The sequence below is a fragment of the Triturus cristatus genome, chromosome 6 (genome assembly GCF_964204655.1).
Source record: "Triturus cristatus chromosome 6, aTriCri1.1, whole genome shotgun sequence".
Taxonomy (NCBI): domain Eukaryota; kingdom Metazoa; phylum Chordata; class Amphibia; order Caudata; family Salamandridae; genus Triturus; species Triturus cristatus.
The window spans coordinates 1,856,526,654-1,856,551,020 of NC_140589.1; the positions used below are offsets into that span (position 1 = coordinate 1,856,526,654).

General features: G+C 50.6%; 1 protein-coding gene across 1 annotated transcript in view; it reads right to left on the reverse strand.

The window, feature by feature from the left end:
- Positions 1-24,367, reverse strand: part of LOC146822205 (uncharacterized) — a 299,410-nt gene that overhangs the window by 15,220 nt on the left and 259,823 nt on the right. The window contains exon 5 of the mRNA XM_085613333.1: positions 17,323-17,487. Coding sequence (XP_085469459.1) covers positions 17,324-17,487 — 164 coding nt within the window. The 3' untranslated portion in view covers position 17,323. The remainder of the gene's footprint in view (positions 1-17,322; positions 17,488-24,367) is intronic.

The following is a 24,367-nucleotide window of genomic DNA, read 5'->3' on the forward strand; positions in this document are numbered from 1 at the left end:
ACCTCTCAGGCCACCCTGATTGTGTCCCTGACTGTGTCCCTGCCGCGAAGCATGCAACGCTGGGCAATCTCTGGCCCAGTGTCCCGATTGCTTACAATACGCACATTGATTCCTATTCAGATCAGATCGGCCCGAGGGAGGACCATAAAATCCTCCCCTACCTCTATTTACACCCCGTCGGGGCGGACCATATACTTGTGCTAACATCACCTTTGTTTTTAAATCCTTCGATTTCTTCTCCTCCTGCCCCTTCGCTTCTTGCTCCTGGCGCTCATAGTACTGAGCTATAGTCAGGAGGGCTGTCGGGGTCGTAGTGGACCAAGAACTTTCACTCGCTTTGAGGCGAGCTGCAATTGCCGGTAATAAATTTGCCACATATTTGTCAGCAAAAAGGTGCCGACCCGTATCATCCGTAAGAGACTGACCACTAAAATCATGGAACGTCTCCTCAAAGCGCGTAAAGAAATCTGCAACTGATTCATCGGCTTTCTGTTTGCACGAGGCTAGCATATACCAGTCAATCTTTTTAGGAGGAATGATTGTCTTCAACTTAGTCAGAATAGCAGCGGGGAGATCTAAGATAATCTGAGGTGGTTTCTGCGCGGGCTTTCTCTCCCTATCCTCATCCTCAAGCTCAGACCATCGAGCCTTAAAAGTGGCAACATCATCCACCTTCCGCACAGATCGCCACATATCTGGTGGTAGAATAAGCCCAAAGAACAAATCTATATCCGCTAAGGTCATAATACAAGAATTCAAGGCCCCCTCGACTTCTTCGTAAAAGGCCGCTGGATTCTTGCGGGGATCAGGCAACGCATTCTTTAATGCCATGACGTCAGCCCTGTGCCAGGGAGTATAAACCCAATTATACACAAAATATCCCTTAGCATCGGCGGAGGTAATATCCGAGCTAGTCCCCGCTCCTTTAGGAGGAAAATACAAAGGCGCCGCCTCGCGCATTGGTTTAGCATGCACTAGATCGCTCTTATCTGATTGAGAGGTGGATGAATGGCCATCTCTGGTACGCGAAGCCGACCGCTTCTCCTCCTCGACTTGTTGGCGTGCTTTCTCTTTAAGATCTGCCGCCGCATCCCGCAACGCAAACAGTCGCCGAACCGCCTCAGGCGCCTTAGAGGGAGAGAAAACACCATTACGCAATGCTCTAGCATCTAATACCACATCGTCAGGTTCAAAGACACTGGAATATTTCCGAAAGGCAGCAATCACTTCATCAGAAAAGTGGCCCAAGAAATACAACCTTTCTCTATCCTGCCACGACTCCCAAGAAGCCAACAGCTCATCAAGGGATAACTTGCCCTTACATGCATGATAGGAAAACTGTCGAAGCTCACCCATTCGCTCAGCCGATAACATGGACCGCGTGTCTACCTTACTCAAACCCGATCCAGAATCTTGTGGCCTCGGGGCAGACGCGCCAACATAAGGAGGCGGAGAACGATCTAATAAATAAAAATCATCGTCATGATTATTAAGGACAGGAGAGAGTGGCTGACGAACAGCATATTGACCCGAGACTTGTAACCTGCGTTCTTTCTCTTGTTTCTCCGTCTGTTCTCTTTCCTCCCGACGCTTTGCTTCCTGCGCTCTCACATGATCATTCTTTCGTTGCTCTTTATCAAACAGCGCTTTCTCGCGTTTCTCTCGCTCACACACTTCCTTCACCCATAGTCGCACACATTCAAACATGTCTTGACGCGCACGCCGTTTACACATACACTGTTCCACATACTCAATCTTACGTATATCAAACGACCCATTCAACGGCCACCGTAACTCAGGATCCTTTTTGGTATATTTCCTCCATACTGTGCTGTACATTATGGAGGAAAGACCATGCTTCACATACATATCCCTATTAGGAGTCCCCTCTGGGGGAGCTGGAGCAGATTCCTCGAGGTTTAACCGGTTTCCAAAGCAGCAGCACCACTTACGCTAAAAGCAGGCATGCTCAAAAATAATGCATAAAATGCAGTATTATCAAAAAAATGGCACTTAAACGTTGTGCTATTCAAAGTTACACAGTTCCGGAGAAATATCTCCACATTACCTGCCTATATGTGTTGCAACGCATATATTCTCTCAATAATCAATACAAGATATGACCGGTCATCACAAATCAAACTCAAATAGCCAACCCAGGCTTCAAAAACTCGGAGCAAGTACCGTACAACGGTTCTTACCAATCAAGAGTCCAGATTCCAACTGCCAAGCTCCGAAATTCGCCCAAACGGCTGTCACGGCAGGACCGACAGAAGAGGTCTCAGTCGAGGACCGGCGCCACCCAGATGGTCAGGTCGGAAGGGAAGGAAGAAAAACCTCGGGATGCCAGGACTAAAATGCCTCTGGCAGTGATCACATCCCCGACCAAATTCCTCACCTTCGTCGCGACCAATCCTTCAAGCATCCGAGTCGCCGATGAGCCCCACGTGACGGGCGCCAATTGATGAATACAGGCCCCAGCTAGGCCCGCAGGACACAAGGGTTCGCTCTCCTGTAAAGAAATCTATAAGGAAGTTGGCACGGAAACTGCAAAGTACAAAGACAGAGTTTATTAACCCTTAAGGGTGGTCCTACAATCCATACAATACCCTTCGGTATTGCATAGAGTAGCACAAAGAACTTGCATACACGGTCCCCTTTTATACACAACAGAGGGGCTCATAAGTGGGAGGATACGACATGAGACGAAGAATGTTACCTTTTATGGACATTTGCAATACAAGATCGATATGTGGGCGGAGCTGACATACTCCTTAAGCCCGCAAAAACATGGTCAAGCAAGGACTAACTGATAACAGATGTGGTCAAGTCTGGGCATGCGCCAGACGGACAAAGGAACTATTTATAGACTGTTACTAGGCAGATTTCAAGAGCAACTAACACAAAGATAAGACTCTCCTCGTGTTGCACACGTGGAGACATGACAATACAAAATGGAGTCCAGACTTCAGTCAACATAACAAGAGACATGTGTAAGGCAGGAGAATTCATGTCTTTAGTAAATGCTTAATCACATCAAAGTTGCAATTTACAACACTGAAGCAAAGTCACCGAAGACCAGCTAACCACCACCCTCGCCCAGAGCCCACCCGCCGACCCCACCAACCCGACACTGCCGCCCGCAACCTCAGACAATGAATCGACGACTGCGCCAACAACCTCGCCCCACTCAAGACATCCTCCAACAGCCACACAAGCAAGAAAGCCACCTAGTTCACCGAAGAACTCCAGGGGCCCGATTCACAGAACTAACTTAAGACAAAATCCTAAACTTACTACCATTTTGGTATTCACAGAATGCACTTACTCATTTTGGTATTCACAGAAGGCACTTACTCATTTCGGTATTCACAGAAGTTAGGACTCCTAACTTTAGGACTCCTAAATGACTTCTGTGAATACCGAAAGCCTTAAAATTAGGATTTTTCTCCGTTTAGTAGTAGTATAGTTAGGACTCCTAACTTTCGGACTCCTAAATGCCTTCTGTGAATACCGAAAGTCTTAAAATTTTGACTTTTCTCAATTTAGTAGTAGTAAAGTTAGGACTCCTAACTTTAGGACTCCTAAATGCCTTCTGTGAATACCGAAAGCCTTAAAATTAGGATTTTTCTCAGTTTAGTAGTAGTAAAGTTAGGAGCCCTAACTTTAGGACTCATAAACTGAGAAAAATCCTAATTTTAAGACTTTCGGTATTCACAGAAGGCATTTAGGAGTCCTAAAGTTAGGACTCCTAACTTCTGTGAATACCGAAATGAGTAAGTGTCTTCTGTGAATACCAAAATGATTAAGTGCCTTCTGTGAATACGAAAATGGTAGTAAGTTTAGGATTTTGTCTTAAGTTAGTTCTGTGAATCGGGCCGCAGGTCGCCAAACGAACATGCCGAAAACTGGAGAAGAACTGGCTCCGCGAACGAACACAGGACAGCTACGCAGCCCACAAGAACGCCACCCGCAGACACCATCAACTCATCAGAGCCGCCAAGAGGGCCTCATTCAAAGACCGCCTAGATAACAATGCACACAACAGCAAAAAGCTCTTCAACATCGTGAAGGAACTCTCCAACCCCAGCTCTAACACCAACGACATCCCGACTTCGCAAGACCTGTGCGACTCGCTGGCCACCTTCTTCCACCGCAAGATCGCCGACATCCACGACAGCTTCAACACCACGACAACCACCGCCCCCATGACCACCGTCTGCACCAACCGCCTGCTCCCCTGGACCAGCATCAATGATGAGGACACCAGCGAGATCATGAACACCTTCCACTCTGGATCACTGTTAGACCTATGCCCTCACCACATCTTCAACAAAGCCTGCACAGCCATCGCACCCCAGCTCCGGAAAGTAATCAACATCTCCTTTGAGACAGCAAACTTCCCGGAAAGCTAGAAGCATGCCGAGATCAACGCCTTGCTTAAGAAACCCAAGGTGGACCCCAAGGACCTCAAGAACTTCTGACCCATCTCCCTGCTCCCATTCCCAGCGAAGGTCACCGAGAAAATCGTCAACAAACAACTGACCCGCTACCTCGAGGAGAACAGCATCCTGGACCCTTCCCAGGACCCTGCTTGACAACGGAGAAACACTGGCCCTCATTCTCCCAACATCTGCATGGCACCCCTCGCCCACGTCGCCCGACAGCACAATCTCAACATCATCTCCTACGCAGATGACACCCAGCTGATCCTCTCCCTCACCCAAGATCCCCACACCGCCAAAACCAACCTCCACGAAGGAATGAAGGCCGTCGCCGAATGGATGAGGAACAGTCGACTGAAGCTGAACTCGGACAAGACGGAGGTCCTCATCCTTGGCTCCACCCCCTCAGCCTGGGACGACTCCTGGTGGCCAACACTAGGAACAGCCCCGACACCCACTGACCACGCACGCAACCTAAGGGTCATCCTCGACTCCACCCTCTCCATGACTAAGCAGGTCAACGCCATCTCCTCATCCTGCTTGAACACCCTCCGAATGCTCCGCAGGATCTTCAAGTGTATTCCCACCGAAACGAGAAGAACAGTCACCCAGGCCCTCGTCACCAGTAGGCTGGACTACGGAAACGCCCTCTACGCAGGAACGTCGGCCAAGCTCCTGAGACGACTGCAACGCATCCAGAACACCTCAGCACATCTGATCCTCGACATCGCCCGCCGCAGCCACATCTCACCCCATCTGAGAGACCTGCACTTGCTCCCCATCAACAATAGGATTACCTTCAAGCTCCTTATCCACACACACAAAGCTCTCCACACCGGCCCAGCATACCTCAACAGACGACTCAGCTTTTACACCCCCACCGCCAGCTCCGCTCCACCGGACTCACCCTCGACACAGTCCCCCGCATCCGAAGAACGACCGCCAGCAGCAGATCTTGCTCCCACCTCGTCGCCAAAACCTGGAACACCCTCCCCACCAACCTACGGCAGACCCAAGTCCTACTGGCCTTCAGAAGACTCCTCCAGATCTGGCTCTTTGATCAGTAGCAGCGTCCCCGTCCCCGCGCCTTGAGACCCCCACAGGTATGTAGTGCGCTTTACAAATGTCTTGATTGATTGATTGATTGATTGCTCCTGGGAATCCCCAAAATAAAACTGTCTCTCAGGCTCTCATTTACCTCCACTGGCTCCCTGTGAAACAATGCATAGATTTTAAGGCTCTGCGCATTACTTTTAAAGCACTACACAATACAGGACTGGAATTTCTGACCCGCTGCTTTCAGCACTATATTGAATTGCAATCTCTCCAGTCGGGTGAAAATTTCAATTTTGTTTTACCCAAATTTAAAAGGTCTAGCTTGAGTGGCAGGAGCTTTGTGACCTGTACCTCCAAGCTGTGGAACTCCCTGCGTCTTGAAATTAAAAAGAAACCTCATCTTCTGGCCTTCAGAAAAGCCTTACAAATGTGGCTTTTTAACCAGTAGCTACCGTATCAGGCTCTCTCCTCCTCTTATTGGTCTGTTTCTTCCTTTCCTGAGCCTAGTGCCTAGACACATATGGGTAATAGAGCATTTTCATTTCATTACACAAGTGTCTCATCTACTGATGTCATACTGCAGCATTCCCTGCACTAGCGTCGCTCCTGCTGACAACATATTGCAGCATTCCCTGTACTAATTTCTTACTTGCTGATGCCATGTTACAACATTCCTTGACTAGCTTTGCACCTGCTGACATCATATTGCAGCATTCTGTTCACTAGAGTCTCACTTGCTGATGCCATGCTGCAGCATTCACTGTACTAGTATCTCCTCTGCTGACACAATACTGCTACATTCTGCGCACTAACATTTCTCCTGCTGACATCATGCTACAGCATTCCCTGCACTAACATTTCACCTGCTGACATCATGCTGCAACATTTCCAGCACTAGCCCTGCATCTGCTAACATCAAACCACAGCATTCCCTGCATTAGCATTGCACTTCCTAACTTCATACTGCAGTATTCCCTACACTAGGGTCTCACCTGCCGATGGCATACTGCAGCATTCTCTGCAATAGCGTTACATCTGCGGGCATCATGCTGCAGCATTTCCAGCACTAGTATCACACCTGCTGACATCATACTGCAGCATTCCCTGCACAGCGTCTCACCTGCTGACAACATCCTGCAGCATTCCCTGCACTAACATTGCACCTGCTGACATCATGCTTCAGATTTCCAGGACTAGCATGGCATCTGCTGACTCCTTACTGCAGAATTCCCTGCACTAGCCTTGCACCCGCTAACATCAAACCACAGCATTCCCTGCGTTAGTATTGCACCTGCTGACATCATATTGCAGCATTCCCTGCACTAGTGCCACATCTGCTGACTTCATACTACAGTATTCCCTCCCATAGCATCTCACCTGGTGATGCCATGCTGCAGCATTTCGGCACTAGCTTCTCACTTGCCACCAAACAACTGCAGCCACTAGATCCAGTTTCTCCAGATTTCTTTTTTCTCTGCCCAGAATGGCACCAAACATGGTGTTTGGAGATGGACATTCCAATAAACAGGAACACTGGAGGTGAGAGCGTCAGTGTGTGACACAAGTGATCCACAGCCCTTTCGCATTATAGATAACACCTTTTGCAATGTTGCTGCCACATACCAGTCCTGGAGAGATTATGGTGCACACCATGGACTCGCTAGTGAACGGATACTCCAGCAGCATCGGTTTTGCAACTGTGCATGAAATGTCTTGTGGTGAGGATAGATTCACATCTCTTCCCTACCTCTGCAAACACTTGCTCCTCTGACCCAGTCTACCTCCATAGTGCTCTACCTCCTTCTTACCCCTTCCCTGGCCAGGAGGTAGCAGAAGGACTCAGGGACAGACTGCAGCAGTAGATTTGGGCCCCATGGAGGGCAGTTTGTGCCCCATGCTGGGAGGAAGATAATGATGGATAAGAAAATCCATCCTGTAATGTGCTACCCTCCAGAGATGTCGAGTCCTTGCCAAAGAGCAGACATTGCAGCCGGGTGAGAACATTTAGTCAGAAATGACCTGTGAGGGGGAGACTGTGCTAGGCCACTGAGCACCTGCTTTCTCCTATTGTGGGGCAGTCCAATGCCCATATTCAGCCGGGTTGAGCATCTGTCCCTCCCGGCGGCATTTGCTACAGTGGGTGATTGTGCAGAAAATGGCCAGAAGACGATGCTTTACTTCCCTTTCCAGAAACCAGAGATGGTGTAGTGGGTGTTAGAGGTGGGGAAGCAGCAGGTCTGTGGCATTCAGGACTGTGATGCAAGTTGTACCCTCTGGAGCAAGCATCATTGTCCCATGATGTGAGGCTGGTTAAAGAGCAGGGAATGGCCTGGACACAGCCCTGATGTGTCAGGTCCATTTTGCTGTATACAACCATCAGGTACCACAGTTTCTCAGAGTTTACAATCACTGAGAAAAATGTCTGTGAGCGTTAGGCCACCATAAGCCCTCTGACCCTCGGTCTAGGTCCACTCTCTCCCCACAGCTCTGCTGTGCCGTTTCTTGCCTCCAGACCCCGACCTCCTCCTTGGGAGGTTCGAGGCTGCTGTCTGCTCCGGCGCCTGCTGCCCACACCAACTGGGACCAGACTGCCTGCAACCAACGTAACCTTTCTCAGCCATTTTTTTTAAAAATGTTCCCTGTTGTGCCACTGTTATTGTGCCCATCTGTTTCTTGCTCTAATTCCACCACTGTTTTTATATCCTCATGCCTGCCTTTTCCTTTCGCCTTTCGCCGCTGCTTCCCCTGTGGCCCCTCCCCACTGGAAATCCCCCGCCTCCCAGCCTCTCCTCCCTCCCACCTCCCCTACTTAATGGAGGCCGCAGTGCGGTGCGCCGCTGGCATGCCAAAGGCAAGCCCGTCTGCTCCTGTCCGCGACCCGACCACGGCCAGCACCAGAAACCCTGGACCTCCCACTACCCATCGCTACGACACCACCACCCTCCTCCCACTCAACACTGGAAGACTTAGAGAATGCCAACAGGCCTCGCCGGACATAACCCACGGGCAGTTCTCCTGCCTCCACTGCTGCCAGACCCTCACCCTCACCGCCACCCCAACCTCCAACACTGCTGATGCCAGCACCGGCAACACCCTAAATAGCATCCTCCTCAACGTACGCTCCGTACACAAACAAGCGATGGAAATCTGGAACCTACTCGACTCTCTCTCGCCAGACATCGCCTTCTTCACAGAGACCTGGACCAACACATCCACCCCCGACATCAGCACCGCCATCCCAGGCGGTTACAAGATCCAGAGAAAAGACTGCCCCAACCACCCAGGTAGGGGGCCTCGCCATCACCCACAAGAGCACCCTCCAGCTCATGACCTCTTGCGAAACCTTCCCCTCCGCCGAACACCTGCACTTCCAGATCCAGACCACCCCCAGAGCCACTCTCCGAGGAACCCTCGTCTACAGATCCCCCAGTCCCCGAACACCCTTTGCCACCACCATCACCGACTTCATCGTACCCCACGCCATCGCCTCAACAAACTACATATTCATTGGAGACCTGAACTTTCACCTCGACAACTCCAGCGACCCCAACTCTACTATCCTTCGTGACAACCTCACCAGCATTGGACTTAAACAACTCATCAACACACCGACCCTCAGAGCAGGACACACGCTGGACCCCATCTTCACAGTAGGAAACAGTGACCAATTCAGCCACACAATGTAGCCATCATGAACCGACCTCCACTGCGTACACTTCGCCATAAACAAACCCAAGGCACCCAAACCAGCCCCACACCCACTACGAAGGAACTGGAGCAAGCTTACCGATAAGCAACTTAACTCCACCCTCACCTGAGACAACCACACCAGGGCACCCGATGCAAACGACACAGCCAGAGAACTCCACACCTGAATCTCCGACAACGCAACCCCGACAGACAACGCCCCAGGAAAGCCGCCTGGTTCACCACCGCTCTCCAAGAAGCCAGACGCACCTGCAGACGCCTGGAGAAGAACTAGAGTAACACCAAGAAAACCGAAAACCACACCACCTACAAGGACGCCATGACGGACTACCACAACCAGATCAGAGCCATCAAAAGGAACTTCATCCACAACAAAATCCTAGCCAACACCACCAACTCCAAGGAACCTTTCAGTGTCATTCAAGAATCCATCAACCCACGCAGCAAAGCCACAGACATCACCCCATCCCAAGACCTCTGTGAAAAGCTTGGAACCATTTCCACCTCAAGATCAAAAACCTCTACGACAACTTCATCGACCATCCACCAGTTACCACCAACGGCCCCCCGACCCGCAGAAACACCAGCCAGCCCACCATCTCCAACTGGACACCGATCACGCCGAAGACACCGCCTCGACCATGAAAAGTATCCACTCAGGGGCCCCCACTAACCCCTGCCCCCCTCACATCTACCACAGAGCCGTGGCCATCATCGCACCCAAACTACAACACACCATCAACACCACCTTCAAAACAGGCACCTTCCCAGATGACTGGAAGCGCGCAGAAGTCAGACCTCTGCTCAAGAAGCCCACAGCTGACCCCACCGACCTCAAGAACTATCGGCCCATCTCACTCCTCTCATTCACAGACAAAGTTGCAGAGAAAGCAGTCAACAGGAAACTGACACAATTCATTGAAGGGAACAAAGTCCTCAACCCATCCCAATCCGGATTCCGGAGCAACCACAGCACAGAGACTGCCCTACTCACTGCCACAGATGACATCCGCACCCTCCTGGACCAAGGCCACTCCACAGCCCTCATCCTACTCGACCTATCAGCGGCCTTTGACACTGTCTCCCACCGCACACTAGTTGCTAGACTACACGACGCAGGCATACAAGGGACAGCCCTGGACCGGATCCGATCATTCCTATCCGAACCCACGAAAATCACCTGCGGAGTTCCACAGGGTTCATCCCTGAGCCCCACCCTCTTCAACATCTACATGGCCCCCCTCGCAGCCATTGTCCAACAACATGGCCTCAACATCGTATCCTACACCGACGACACCCAGCTCATCCTCTCCCTCACCAAAGACGCCACCACTGCCAAACTTAACTTCCAGAAAGCAATACAAGACGTTGCAGTCTGGATGACCAACAGCTGCCTGAATCTCAACACCGATAAGACAGAAGTCCTCGTCCTCGGTACCACCCTTTCTGCATGGGACAGCACCTGGTGGCCGACCGCCCTCGGAAGCCCACCTACTCCCTCAGACCACACCAAGACCCTCGGCATCGTACTCAACTCATCACTCACCATGAACCGACAGGTCAAAGCCGTCACCTCTAGCTGCTTCAACACCCTCAGCATCCTCCGCAAGATGTTCAAGTGGATCCCCCCTGAGTCAAGGAAGACAGTCACCCAGGCACTCATCACCAGCAGATTGGACTATGGAAACACACTCTACGCGACATCAACAAGTCCCTACTCTGCAAACTCCAGACAATACAGAACACTGCCGCCAGACTCGTCCTCGGCATCCCCCGACACCAACACAACAGCCAACACCTACGAAGTCTCCACTGGCTCCCCGAGGAGAAAAGAGTCACTTTCAAAATCCTCACTCACGCCTACAAATGCCTACACAACAACGGACCGAAATACCTCAACAACAGAGTCAACTTCCACATACCCAAAAGAAAGCTTCGATCTTCCAACCTCGCACTGGCCGAAACCCCGCTCAATCACAGAGCCAGAGCAGGAGGAAGATCCTTCTCTCACTTTGCGGCCAAGACCTGGAACGAGCTACCGGCAGACATCAGACACGCCCCCTCCCTGAACACCTTCAGGAAGACCCTCAAGACCTGGCTCTTCAGCTTAACAGATCTGCGGACCCCCCCCCCAGGGCCTTGAAACCCTCACGGGTGAGTAGTGCGCATACAATTCCCTGATTGATTGATTGATTGATTGATTGATTGATTGATTGATTGATTGATTGATTGATTGATATCTTGGTGGCTGCTGGGATGGGCTTCCAGGAAGTACACCCTCTTTCTCCTGTGTGGTAGTCACAGGTGGGGTCTTCAGGTTCTCATTACCACTGTGGAGTCCCAGGTGGTGCAGGATGTGCAGCGTCAAGAACAATGACCCAGTGTAGACGGTGGATTTGAAATGAAGACAGGTGCACCCAACTCCCTTTTATGTGCAGGGTGAGCTGACTGATGGACATTACAGCCCTTATGACTTCTAGGGCCCGTGTCAATCATCTCGGCAGAGGTCATCTTTATGTACATGTCTTATTCTGTGGTGAGTGCTCTTTCCACCTCTGAGGTCCCCGGGTTCTTAGAGCGCTTGTGGAAGAAGAATTCTGTCCTATGAGATGATCATCTTTTCCTCCTTTCAAGAAGGTACGGTCTGATGCGAACCCTGGAGCAAACAGAGTGGATAAGTGCTTGGCCACCAGGGGCTCAGTGCAGGCAATCTCCATTGGATGCCATGAATGGAATGAATGATGACCGTTCATCTTACTCATATGTCTGAGTCAATCCATAGAGAGTTCGAAGATTTCACTTGTCGTGGGAAGTGAGCCCCTCTCTGAAGTTGTTAGGGTACATTTTCAAAAAGAGGAACAACATTGCATAGTTAATGCCCTTCTGTAATTGATAGAGTGCACCTATTCACAGAAACATGAAAATGAAGAAAGAATCCCTCAATGATGGAGACAACAAATCAGCAAATATACTACTCTGTGTTGTTCCTGCCTGCTGAATTCTCAGGTGCCTGCTGTCTACTTGGAGCAGAATGTTTGTCTCAAATTCTTTCAGGGGGCCACTGGCTCGACGCCTGGTTGATTGGTAGAGCAAAAGGCATATTAAAAGGATATTTCCCATCCTAAAGATTTGTTCAGGGTCTGAGCATGGATACAGCAGGGAGTGTGGCTAAAATCATTCCCTTATATAATTATTGGGGTGGGTCATCTGATAATTGACATGGAAGAACGATCTTTTGGGGGAGAGCAGGGCCTCACTACTGCATTAAGGAAGGGCCTCACTACTGCATTCAATCAATCAATCAATCATAGCATTTGTAACGCGCACTACATACCCATGAGGATCTCAAGGCACTGGGGGGGATGCTGCTACTGTTCGAAGAGCCAGGTCTTGAGGAGCCTCCTGAAGGATAGAAGGTCTTCGGTCTGTTGTAGGAGGATGGGAAGGGTGTTCCACGTCTTGGCGGTGAGGTGGGAGAATGATCTGCCGCCGGCGGTCACTCTTCGGATGCGGGGGATGGTGGCGAGGGCATGGTCTGCAGAGCGGAGCTGGCGGGCGGGGTTGTAGAGGCTGAGTCGTCTGGTGAGGTACGCTGGTCCGGTGTTGTGGAGTGCCTTGTGTGTGTGGGTGAGGAGCTTGAAGGTTATTCTCTTGTTGATGGGGAGCCAGTGCAGGTCTTTCAGGTGGGGTGTGATGTGGCTGTGGTGGGGAATGTCCAGGATCAGGCGAGTGGAGGCGTTCTGGATGCGTTGGAGTCATTTCAGGAGTTTGGCCGGGGCTCCTGCGTAGAGTGCGTTGCCGTAGTCTAGTCTGCTGCTGACGAGGGCCTGGCTGACCGTCCTTCTAGTTTCGGTGGGGATCCACTTGAAGATCCTGTGAAGCATGTGGAGGATGTTGAAGCAGGAGGAGGAGACGGCATTGACCTGCTTTGTCATGGAGAGTGTGGAGTCGAGGATGACCCCTAGGTTTCATGCGTGGTTGGTGGATGTAGGGGGTGCTCCTAGTGCCATCGGCCATGAGGAGCCGTCCCAGGCCGAGGGGGTGGAGCCAAGGATGAGGACCTCCGTCTTGTCCGAGTTTAGCTTCAGTCGGCTGTTCCTCATCCAGTCGGCGACGGCCTTCATTTCTTCGTGGAGGTTGGTTTTGGCGGTGTGGGGGTCCTTGGTGAGTGAGAGGATCAGCTGGGTGTCGTTGGCATAGGAGATGATGTTTAGGTCGTGCAGTCGGGCGACGTGGGTGAGTGGTGCCATGAATAACGTTGGGCTGAGAGATGAGCCTTGGGGTATGCCTCAGATGATCTCGGTGGCTTTGGAGCGGAAGGGGGGCAGGCGGACGTTCTGGGTTCTCCCGGAGAGGAAGGAGGTGGTCCAGTCCAGGGCCTTCTCTTGGATTCCAGCATCGTGGAGGTATGCTCTTAGTGTACGGTGGCAGACTGTGTCGAAGGTGGCTGACAGGTCCAAGAGGATCAGGACCGCGGTTTCTCCGTTGTCGAGCATGATCCTGATGTCGTCGGTGGAGGCGATGAGGGCAGTTTCGGTGCTATGGTTGCTGCGGAACCCTGACTGGGATGGGTCCAGGATGTTGTTCTGTTTGAGGAAGCTGGTCAGTTGTTTGTTGACGGCCTTTTCGATGACCTTCGCCGGGAAAGGAAGCAGGGAGATGGGTCAGAAGTTCTTGAGGTCCTTGGGGTCCGCCTTGGGTTTCTTTAGAAAGGCGTTGATCTCTGCATGCTTCCAGCTCTCCGGGAAGGTCGCTGTTTCGAAGGAGATGTTGATGGTTTTCCGAAGGTGGGGTGCGATGGTCCTACTGGCTTTGTTGAAAATGTGGTGTGGGCAGGGGTCTTCCGGGGATCCGGAGTGGACGGTGTTCATGATCTTGAAAGTGTCATCGTCATTGGTATTGGTCCATGAGAGCAGGCGGTTGGTGTGGGTGGTGGTCGTGGGAGCGGGCGTGTCGGCTGTTGTCGGGGTGGTGACGGCGTCAAAGCTGTCGTGGGTGTCTGCGATCTTGCGGTGGAAGAAGGTGGCCATCGAGTCGCACAGTTCTTGTGACGGTGGGATGTCGTTGGTGTTGGAGCTGGGGTTGGAGAGTTCTTTCACGATGCTGAAGAGCTCTTTGCTGTTGTGTGCGTTGTTGTCGAGGCGGTCTCTGAAGGCGGACCTTTTGGCGGATCTGATGAGTTGGTGATGTCGGCGGGTGGCGTTCCTGTGGGCTGTGTAGCTTTCCGGTGTTCTTTCGCGGGTCCAGTTTTTTTCTAGTTTTCGGCAGGTTCGCTTGGAGGCCTGGAGGTCTTCCGTGAACCAGCTGGCTCTCTTGCTGGTGTGGGTGTTGGGGGGTTTCTTGAGCGGGGCGAGGGTGTTGGCACAGTCGTTGATCCATTGTTTGAGGCTGCGCGCTGCGTTGTCGGGGTCGGTTGGGTCTGTGAGTAGGCTCTGGGCGTGGGCGGCGGTTAGCTGGTCCTCGGTGATCTTGCCCCAGCTGTGGCGAGGCATCTGTTGGGTGTGGTGGTGTGTGGTGGGTTTCCAGAAGGTGAAGTGGATGCAGCGGTGGTCGGTCCACTGGAGTTCGGTGGTGCGGTCGAAGAAGATGTGGGTGCTCGCTGAGAAGATGGGGTCACGCATGTGGCCGGCGAAGTGTGTGGGTGCTGTGACAAGTTGTCTGAGTCCGAGGTTGCCGAGGTTGTCGATCAGGGTGGAGGAGTTGGGTTTGTTGTTGTTCTCGAGGTGGAAGTTCAGGTCACCGAGGAGGATGTAGTCCGTGGAGGCGAGGGCGTGTGTGCTGACGAGGTCGGTGATGGAGTCGCTGAACTGCGATCGGGGTCCGGGGGGTCTGTAGATGAGGGTGCCTCTGAGGGTGGTGTTGGGGTCAGTGTGGATCCGGAAGTGCAGGTGTTCGGCGGTGCTGAGGGTGTCGTCGGAGTGTGTCGAGATTTTGAGAGTGTTTCTGTGGACGATGGTGATTCCTCCTCCTGTTCCGTTGGTGCGGTCCTTGCGGGTGATCTTGTAGCCTTCAGGGATAGCTATGGTGATGTCGGGCGCCGAGGAGGGGGTCAGCCAGGTCTCCGTCAGGAAGGCGAAGTCTGGGGAGGTGGAGTCGACTAGGTTCCAGAGTTCAATGGCATGTTTGCGGGCGGAGCGGGTGTTGATCAGGATACATCTGAGGAAGTTGGTTTTCCATGTTGGGCATGTTGGCGGGCCCGAATGCTGTTAAAACTGTAGTTCCGGCAGGAGAAGGGTCCTTGGGTGCGCTTCGGGACGGCCAGGCAGCAGGTGCTTGATCGCCTGGCGTTGAGTGCGTGGAGGGTGCTGGAGTCGTAGCGGAGACGGGCGTCGTGGTGTGTGCGGGGGCCAGGATTCCTGGCGCTGGGCGCGATCCAGGCGCGGACGGGCACAGACGGGCTTGCCTTAGGCGCACCTTCGGCGATCCAGCGGCGCGGCCGCGCAGTGTCCGGCATATATGGGGAGGTGGGAGGGAGGAGCAGCTGGGAGGCGGGAGGCGGAATCAGCGAATGGGCAGTGCGCAGTCAGGGGGCGGGGCCGCAGGGTCGCAGGTTGCACAGCGGTGGGGGAGACGAGGGCACAGAAAGCAAAATGGGGCACAAAAAAGGGGGAAAACAGTGGCATAGAAGGCAAAAACCTGGGCACAACAGAGGGGGAAAACAGTGGCACGGAAGGCAAAAAACGGGGCACAAAAGGGGGGAAAACAGTAGCACAGAAGGCAAAAATCGGGGCACCAAAGGGGGGAAAACAGTGGCACAGAAGGCAAAAAACGGGGCACAAAAGGGGGGAAAACAGTGGCACAGAAGGCAAAAATCGGGGTACAAATGAGAGGGAATGCAGGGCACAGAAGGCAGAAAACGGGGCACAAATGAGAGGGAATGCAGGGCACAGAAGGCAAAAAACGGGGCACAAAAGGGGGGAAAACAGTGGCACGGAAGGCAAAAAACGGGGCACCAAAGGGGGGAGAACAGTGGCACAGAAGGCAAAAATCGGAGGACAAATGAGAGGGAATGCAGGGCACAGAAAGCAAAAAACGGGGCACCAAAGGGGGGAAAACAGTGGCACAAAAGGCAAAAATCGGGGCACAAAAGGGGGGAAAACAGTGGCACAGAAGTAAAACAGCGGGGCACGGATTAAGCACACTTACGGGCGAGTTCTTAGCAGCAGCAGCTGGGGCAGGGGCACACAGGCGGAGCTGTGCGGAGGGGGAGCGACCTACCAGGAGGGTCAGGGCATCACTACTGCATCAAGGCAGGGCATCACTACTGCATCAAGGCAGGGCCTCACTACTGCATCAAGGCAGGGCATCACTACTGCATTAAGGCAGGGCCTCACTACTGCATCAAGGCAGGGCATCACTACTGTATTAAGGCAGGGCATCACTACTGCATCAAGGCAGGGCATCACTACTGCATTAAGGCAGGGCCTCACTACTGCATCAAGGCAGGGCATCACTACTGCATCAAGGCAGGGCATCACTACTGTATTAAGGCAGGGCCTCACTACTGCATTAAGGCAGGGCATCACTACTGTATTAAGGCAGGGCCTCACTACTGCATCAAGGCAGGGCATCACTACTGTATTAAGGCAGGGCCTCACTACTGCATTAAGGCAGGGCATCACTACTGCATCAAGGCAGGGCATCACTACTGCATCAAGGCAGGGCATCACTACTGTATTAAGGCAGGGCATCACTACTGCATCAAGGCAGGGCATCACTACTGTATTAAGGCAGGGCCTCACTACTGGATCAACGCAGGGTATCACTACTGCATCAAGGCAGGGCATCACTACTGCATTAAGGCAGGGCATCATTACATCCCCCTATCCTACTTCAATTCCACTGAATGTTCACGATCATCCCACACTGATTCCATACAAGGCTCAACATCATCTCACTCCGATTCCACCCAAGCCTCACTGTCACCCCACTCCCATTCCACCCAAAGTTCAACAATGTCTCATTCTAATTCCACCCAAAGGTCACCATCGTCTCACTCTGATTCCACCCACGTCACATCCATTCCACTCCAATCCCTTCTCAGCCTCACCCTGACTGACACCACATCATCCTCACACACAAACGGATAAATGACTGGATGTTGGTGACGCACCTCAAAAGGCCTCCACACATCCCTTGCCACAGATTGTCTCGCAGCACTTCTCATCTGCAGCACAGCTGGAGTCCTCTTGGCAGGCCTTATGGAATATACTTGGGGAACACCGTTTGCCAATTGGAACAGGAAAAAAAGGTGGTGAAGGACAGGAACCAGCATGATCTGAAACCAAAGTAAAGAGGCAACTATTAAAATCTAGATTTTTACAGATTTGTGCAGCAGCTTCTATCTCTTGCTGTTTTCTCTCTGCATTTCTTGCTCTACTTCTGCCTCTTTATTGCTTGTCTCTGCTCCCTCCTACTATTGCCTCTGAGCGTCGTTTCCATCCGTCTCTCCCCATCTGCCCATATTCTCTTTGCACCTCTTTCTTCTGCTTTCTTCCTACTGCAGCACTTCCCTCCACTTCTCTACCAGATCTAGCTCCTCACTCCCTCTCTCTCCCTCTTTCTTCTAAATGCCTCTTCTCTCCATCTATCTTCTCCCATCCATATTGTCCTTGTCTCTCCTCCTATTCCTATCTACTCTTCTATTTCAGATCCCTCCCTGCGTCGTTCGCATTGTTTACTGACTTTCCTCCTTTATTCTGATGCTCTGTCTTCTCATTGCTACTCTCTCATTTCCGTTCCTGTTTCCTTCTACTTCTCTTCCATTAATCTCTCTCCTCTCTGTGGATTCTTCTGGTTTGTTTCCCTGGTCTCCTCTTCTCACTGTCATTCTTCGTTCATTCATCATACTTTTTGTTTTCTTCTCTTCCCTCTAATTCCTGTTACTGTTATTGCTTGCCCCTTCTTCTTGACTTTTCTCTAGGCTCCTTCTTTTCAATCTTTCTTCTCCAGTCTTCTTGTCTGTCTGCCACTTTTCTACTCTGTCATTGCCACACTTTTATTCCACGTCCCTCCTTCCCTTGCCACTACTGCTTTGTATTTCCTTACCCACTTTTACTCTCTTTTCTTTTCCTTTCCTCTTTTGGCTGATTGTGAGTACATTTTTAGGCTGCACCATTAGCAAACCTAAATTATGACTATTTCTGATTGTGCCAAATAAGGGGCAGAGAAATGTTCTACACCTAGCTCAACTAACCAGCACCTGCATGCTGCTTGACGAGATTGAAGAAATACGAGAACAACAGATAACTGGTGCCTTCTGACCCACACACCAGAGAACATCTACACCATCCAAGGCAATGCTGGTAATAGAAGCATTCCTGTCAGTAGCTGGCCTAGATGGCATCAAAATAAGTGCCGTTGTCAGTGTCCGGCCTGGATGGCATCAATAGAAGTGGCTCTGTCAGTGCTGGCCTGGATGGCATCAATAGAAGTGGCGTTGTCAGTGTCCGGCCTGGATGGCATCAATAGAAGTGGCGCTGTCAGTGCCTGGCCTGGATGGCATCAATAGAAGTGGCGTGGTCAGTGCCTGGGCCGGATGGCATCAATAGAAGTGATGCTGTCAGTGCCTGGGCTGGATGGCATCAATAGACGTGGCGCTGCCAGTACCTGGGCTCGATGGCATCAATAGGAATGGTGCTGTTAGTGCCTGGAGTGGATGGCATCGATAGAAGTGGTGCTGTCACTGCCCAGCCTCAATGGCATCAATAGAAAAGGCGCTGTAATTGCCTGGCCTGGATGGCATCAATAGAAGTGGCGCTGCCAGTGTATGGAGTGGACGGCATCAATAGAAGTTGGGCTGTCAGTGCTTGGCCTGGATGGCATCAATAGAAGTGGCTCTGTCAGTGCCTGGCCTGGATGGCATCAATAGAAGTGGCGCTGTCGGTGCCTGGCCTGGATTGCATCAATAGAAGTGGTGCTGTCGGTGCCTGGACTGGATTGCATCAATAGAAGTGGCATAGTCAGTGCCTGGGCTGGATGGCATCAATAGAAGTGGCACTGTCACTGCCTGGACTCGATGGCATCAATAGAATTGGTGCTGTCAGTGCCCGGCCTTGATGGCATCGATAGACGTGGCACTGTCAGTGCCTGGGCTGGATGGTATCAATAGAAGTGGCGCTGTTAGTGCCTGGAGTGGGTGGCATCTATAGAAGTGGCGCTGTCAGTGCCCAACCTGGATGGCATCAATAGAAGTGGCGCTGACAGTGCCTGGGCCGGATGTCATCAATAGAAGTGGTGCTGTCAGTGCCTGGCCTTGAAGGCATATGTAGAAGAGGCGCTGTCAGTGCCTGGCCTGGATGGCATCAATAGAAGTGGCGCTGTCAGTGCCTGGCCTGGATGGCATCAATAGAATTGGCACTGTCAGTGCCTGGCCTAGATTGCATATATAAAAGTGGCGCTGTCGGTGCCTGGACTGGATTGCATCAATAGAAGTGGCACTGTCAGTGCCTGGCCCGGATGGTATCAATAGAATTGGTGCTGTCAGTGCCTGGATGGCCTCAGAAGAAGTGGCATAGTCAGTGCATTGCCTGGATGGCATCAATAGAAGGGGTGCTGTTAGTGATTGGCCTGGATGGCATCAATAGTGTCAGGAAAAAGGCAAATGCAGTTGCTTCTGTAAATCGGAATGAGAAAAGATCTCGAGTAACGGTTAAGCCCTCCTGCTGCAATGTCTGGATGACTGCCTATTAGGTCTAGCCACACCATTTCAAGATGGCCGCTTGTTTCCCCAAGATCTATCCACATGACTGATTGACGCTCGAGATCTCGTGAGAAACGAGGTTTCGTGCGTCGGCAACGAGCGTTCTAATGCGCACTTCAATTTGACTCCAGTGAGGGAAGCTGCATTTTGGCGCGCTCCGCAGAAAATGAGTAAATTCTAGTGCGCGTCACGTTCTTTCAGCTGAGTTACTGTCCGCTTGCGAAGGAGTAGTCGTCCTTGCAAGAAGGAGTCCAGAGTCAAGGTATTGTGGGGAATAAATTCCTATATTCCCCTAGTGGAACTATTCTCCAGAGGAATTTCGAGTGAGGCAAAGATTCACTCCAGAAGAGAGCAACAGTCTTCCTGGAGTTCAGGAAGCCGAAGAAGATTCCAGAAGGTATACAGAGGCTCTCACTCTGCTCCGGTAGGATTATCGTCGAGCTAAGGGAGGCCAAGAACTTGAGACTGAACAAGAAAGGAAACAAGTAAGAACGATTCTAATTAAGATTTGAATTCATGTATTAGACTTTGCTGACAGAAGAAAAGACTCACGCACGCTGGCTTCTTCCCTGTCCTTCCCTGGCGTACTTACCTGTTCTTTCCTTCCTTGTTTTCCTATACTTCCCTTTTTGCGCGTTTTCCTCTTGAAGCCAAATATTTCCAGTTGTTCACACCGCCTTGACCAGAACTAAGGTTCACTAAGGACTTTGAGATCAACTTATCAACTGCTACGCAGTCCTCTCTGGCATGAGTAACTAAATAGCCATTCAGACAGACTAACACAAGGTAAGAGAAGAGTTAAAGGGAGGTAGATCAGTTAGAATACAGAGTGAGTAGAATAGGTGACCACATAACCAAACTTATATCTCCTTTGTGCATTAGGTTGAGAATCACACCTACCAGAGGTTAGTCAGCTGAATCAGAAGAGGAGCCCAAACACCAGCGAATCTGGGTAGGGGAGGTAATAAAGATGTTTAGAGCAGAGACGGCCAGGTAATTAGAGTAAATAAGATTGAAGTGATATCTCCCTCTGTGCATTAGGTACTCCAAGACAGTTTCATCAAGAATAGAAGAAGGAGCCCAGAAACGCTCGAGTGTCTCTTCTTTGTCCCATTCCCCTTTCTCCCTGCCTGGAGCCATTGTATTCACAGTGCGTTCCGGGAGGTGGCCATTAGGAGCTAGCAGCATTCTGCCTCCGTGGGATTCTGGCGCAACTTCTTTGACAGATTGAAGTGCCCTCAAATTTTCCCCACTTGGGCAGAATGGCTGGGGGTTTTAGTTTAAAGGCATTAGGAGAAATGTTAGAGGGAATTCAGCGGGAGTTAGGGGCCCTAAGTGAAGAAAATTAAAATTTAAGACAGGAACTGTTAACTTCCCGTCAAGAAACCATGCAATTGTCCCAGAGAGTTAGTGAAATCTCCACCGGAACACCTTCAACCCCAACTTTTTCTGGTAGTTCCCAGCCAGCTCAAGATCCGCACACTGTAGCTCAAGTAATCCATTCGGTTTCCCCCTTGATTCCTTTGGCCCCCCCTGAAAGATTTCATGGTGATCCTCAAAAGGCTCAACTCTTTCTAACACAATGTTCATTACACTTCATGTGTCGCTCCACTCTGTTCCCTGATGCCCAGTCACGAGTAGCTTTTATTTTGTCCTACCTGGGGGGCGATGCCGCAAATTGGGCCATGCCTTTAGTTTCTCGAGATGACCCCTTCCTATATGATTTTGAACGTTTCAAGACAGAATTCCTTAGAATTTTTGATAGGCGCAGAATTTCGCAGGCCACTGATAATGAGTTGTTAGAACTGCGCCAAGGGAACAGGGATCTTCTTACCTACCTAACCCAGTTTAATAAATTATTGGTTGAAACCAACTGGCCCGAGGAGAAGAGATCAGCCTTATTCTATCGGGGGTTACGAGATGAAATCAAGGATACTCTGGCACAGATTCCTAATAGAGCCACAGAATACGCTGAGCTGGTAGATCTAGTCCTTGAAATTGACTTTCGAAGTTCGGAAAGAAGAGGAGAAAGAAAAACGAGAGATTTTCGTTGGAACCTTCCTCGGTTTGACAGAACGAAGCCGGATACGAGTAAGGGTCTGGGAGGAGCAGCGGATAGTGAACCCATGCAGATAGGATCTGTTTGCGGGCCTTTAAGCAAGGAAGAAAAAGAACAAAGAAGACAAAAGAAGTTATGCATGTATTGCGGGGGCTCTGGACACTTTGTGAAAGAGTGTCCGAAAAGACCGAAGACCACGAATTCGGGAAACTCTCAAAACCATCTGTAGGCGGAGTCGCTCAGGTGGCGAAAATAGAAGACCAGACTCCAGGAATTCATCATATTATGAATACCCTTCAGAACCAGACGCCACATTTAATATTGCAAATGATTTTGAAGTTCCGAGATCAAGAGATAGATGGAGTGGCCATTATGATTGATTCAGGCGCCACAGGCAATTTTTGCGACATTAAATATGCAAAAAGGATGGGAATTCAGGCTATGCGCAAGGAACAAAAGGAGTCCGCTCGAGCAGTGGACGGGACTAATCTCTCTTCAGGCCCAATCACGCATCACACAGAATTGGTGGAACTGATCCAGGCAAATGGGTATCATGAGATCCTTCAATTTAATTTGATTGACGCCCCACAGTTTCAGATAATCTTGGGTCTTCCTTGGCTTACGTTGCATAATCCAACGATAGATTGGGAAAATCGGACGGTCGATATGGATTCGATCTTCTGCTCTGAACATTGCTTCGCTTCCCCGTCTAAGGTTCCAGAACCATCCATGGGCACCTTGTTATCGTTCAGTGGAGAATCAATTGGGGTCATAGACACCTTAGAAGTTCCAACAGAATACCTAGAATTCCAAGAAGTTTTCAGTGAAAAAGAAGCGGAAAGACTTCCGCCACATCGTTCTTACGATTGCACCATTGACTTGGAACCAGGAGCAGCACTGCCCTGCAGTTGAATTTATGCATTGACGGAAGCAGAGAATGGCTATCTCAAGGAGTATTTAGATCGCTATTTGGCCAATGGGTTCATCAGACCGTCACAGTCTCCAGTGTCTTCTACACTCTTCTTCATTCCGAAGAAGGAAGGTTCTCTGAGGACGTGCATCGATTATCGTGCAATTAATCGGGTCACTGTCAAGAACCGTTACCCGCTGCCACTGATTTCCGTTCTCCTAGACCTGATAAAAGATGCTCAAATATTCACCAAGTTGGACCTTCGAGGGGCATATCACCTGATTCGCATGAAAGAAGGGCATGAATGGAAAACTGGTTTTAGGACCAAATATGGGCTATTTGAATATCAGGTCATGCCCTTTGGCCTATGTAATGCCTCGGCTGCCTTTCAACACTTTATTAATGACATTATGGGAGATCTGGTGGATAAGGTGGCAGTGATCTATCTAGATGACATCTTGATATACTCTAAGAATACTGAAGAACATCCCGAGCACGTCAAAGCCGTATTGGAGAGACTTCGTAAGCACCAGCTCTATGTAAAATTGGAGAAGTGTGCTTTCAGTGTCCGGACGGTAGAGTTCTTGGGATTCGTTTTATCTCCAGGAGGAATCTTGATGGATGCTAAGAAGGTTCAAGCGGTGGTGGATTGGCCATCACCAAAAGATGTAAAGGAGATTCAACGATTTCTAGGATTTGCTAACTTTTACCGTCGATTTATCCAGGGATTCTCGCAGAAAGTCATCCCCATCACAAAAATGCTCAAAAAAGGAGTGAAGTTCTTTTGGACGACAGAGGCGGAATAAGCTTTTGAATATCTTAAGACCAGCTTTACTTCAGCACCCATCTTGCTTCATGCCGACCCAAGTGAGCCCTTCTTTGTGGAAGCAGATGCTTCTGATCAAGCTATTGGAGGAGTCCTGTCTCAGCGGCACAAATCAACTGGACAGCTGCACCCTGTGGCGTATCATTCTCGGAAACTGAATCCAGCCGAAATTAATTATACCATTGCAGAAAAAGAGCTGTTGGCTGTGAAGGACGCATTCACTGAATGGAGACATCATTTACTCGGGGCCCGACACACAATAACAGTGTTTACGGACCACAAGAACCTTCAATTTCTCAAGTCTGCAAAGACACTAACCCCACGCCAATTGCGTTGGTCCCTTTATTTCGCAGATTTTGACTTCGTGATCACATACCGCCCCGGGAGTAAGAATGGCAAGGCGGACGCCTTGTCCAGAATCCAGACTGAAAGTACTGAACATTTGGTAACTCCACAACCAATCATTCCAGAGTCTAAGATTGTGTGCACCCTTTCTCTTGCGAACTATAAAGAAGAGATTAGCAGACAGATGTCAGCAGCAGAAATGACCGAATGGGCAAGTCAAGAGGAAGGAAGAGTCATCAAGGATTCTTTGCCTTATCGACAGGGAGCTCTGTACTTGCCCACTAAAGAGATTCAAGAACAAGTTCTGAGAGACTGT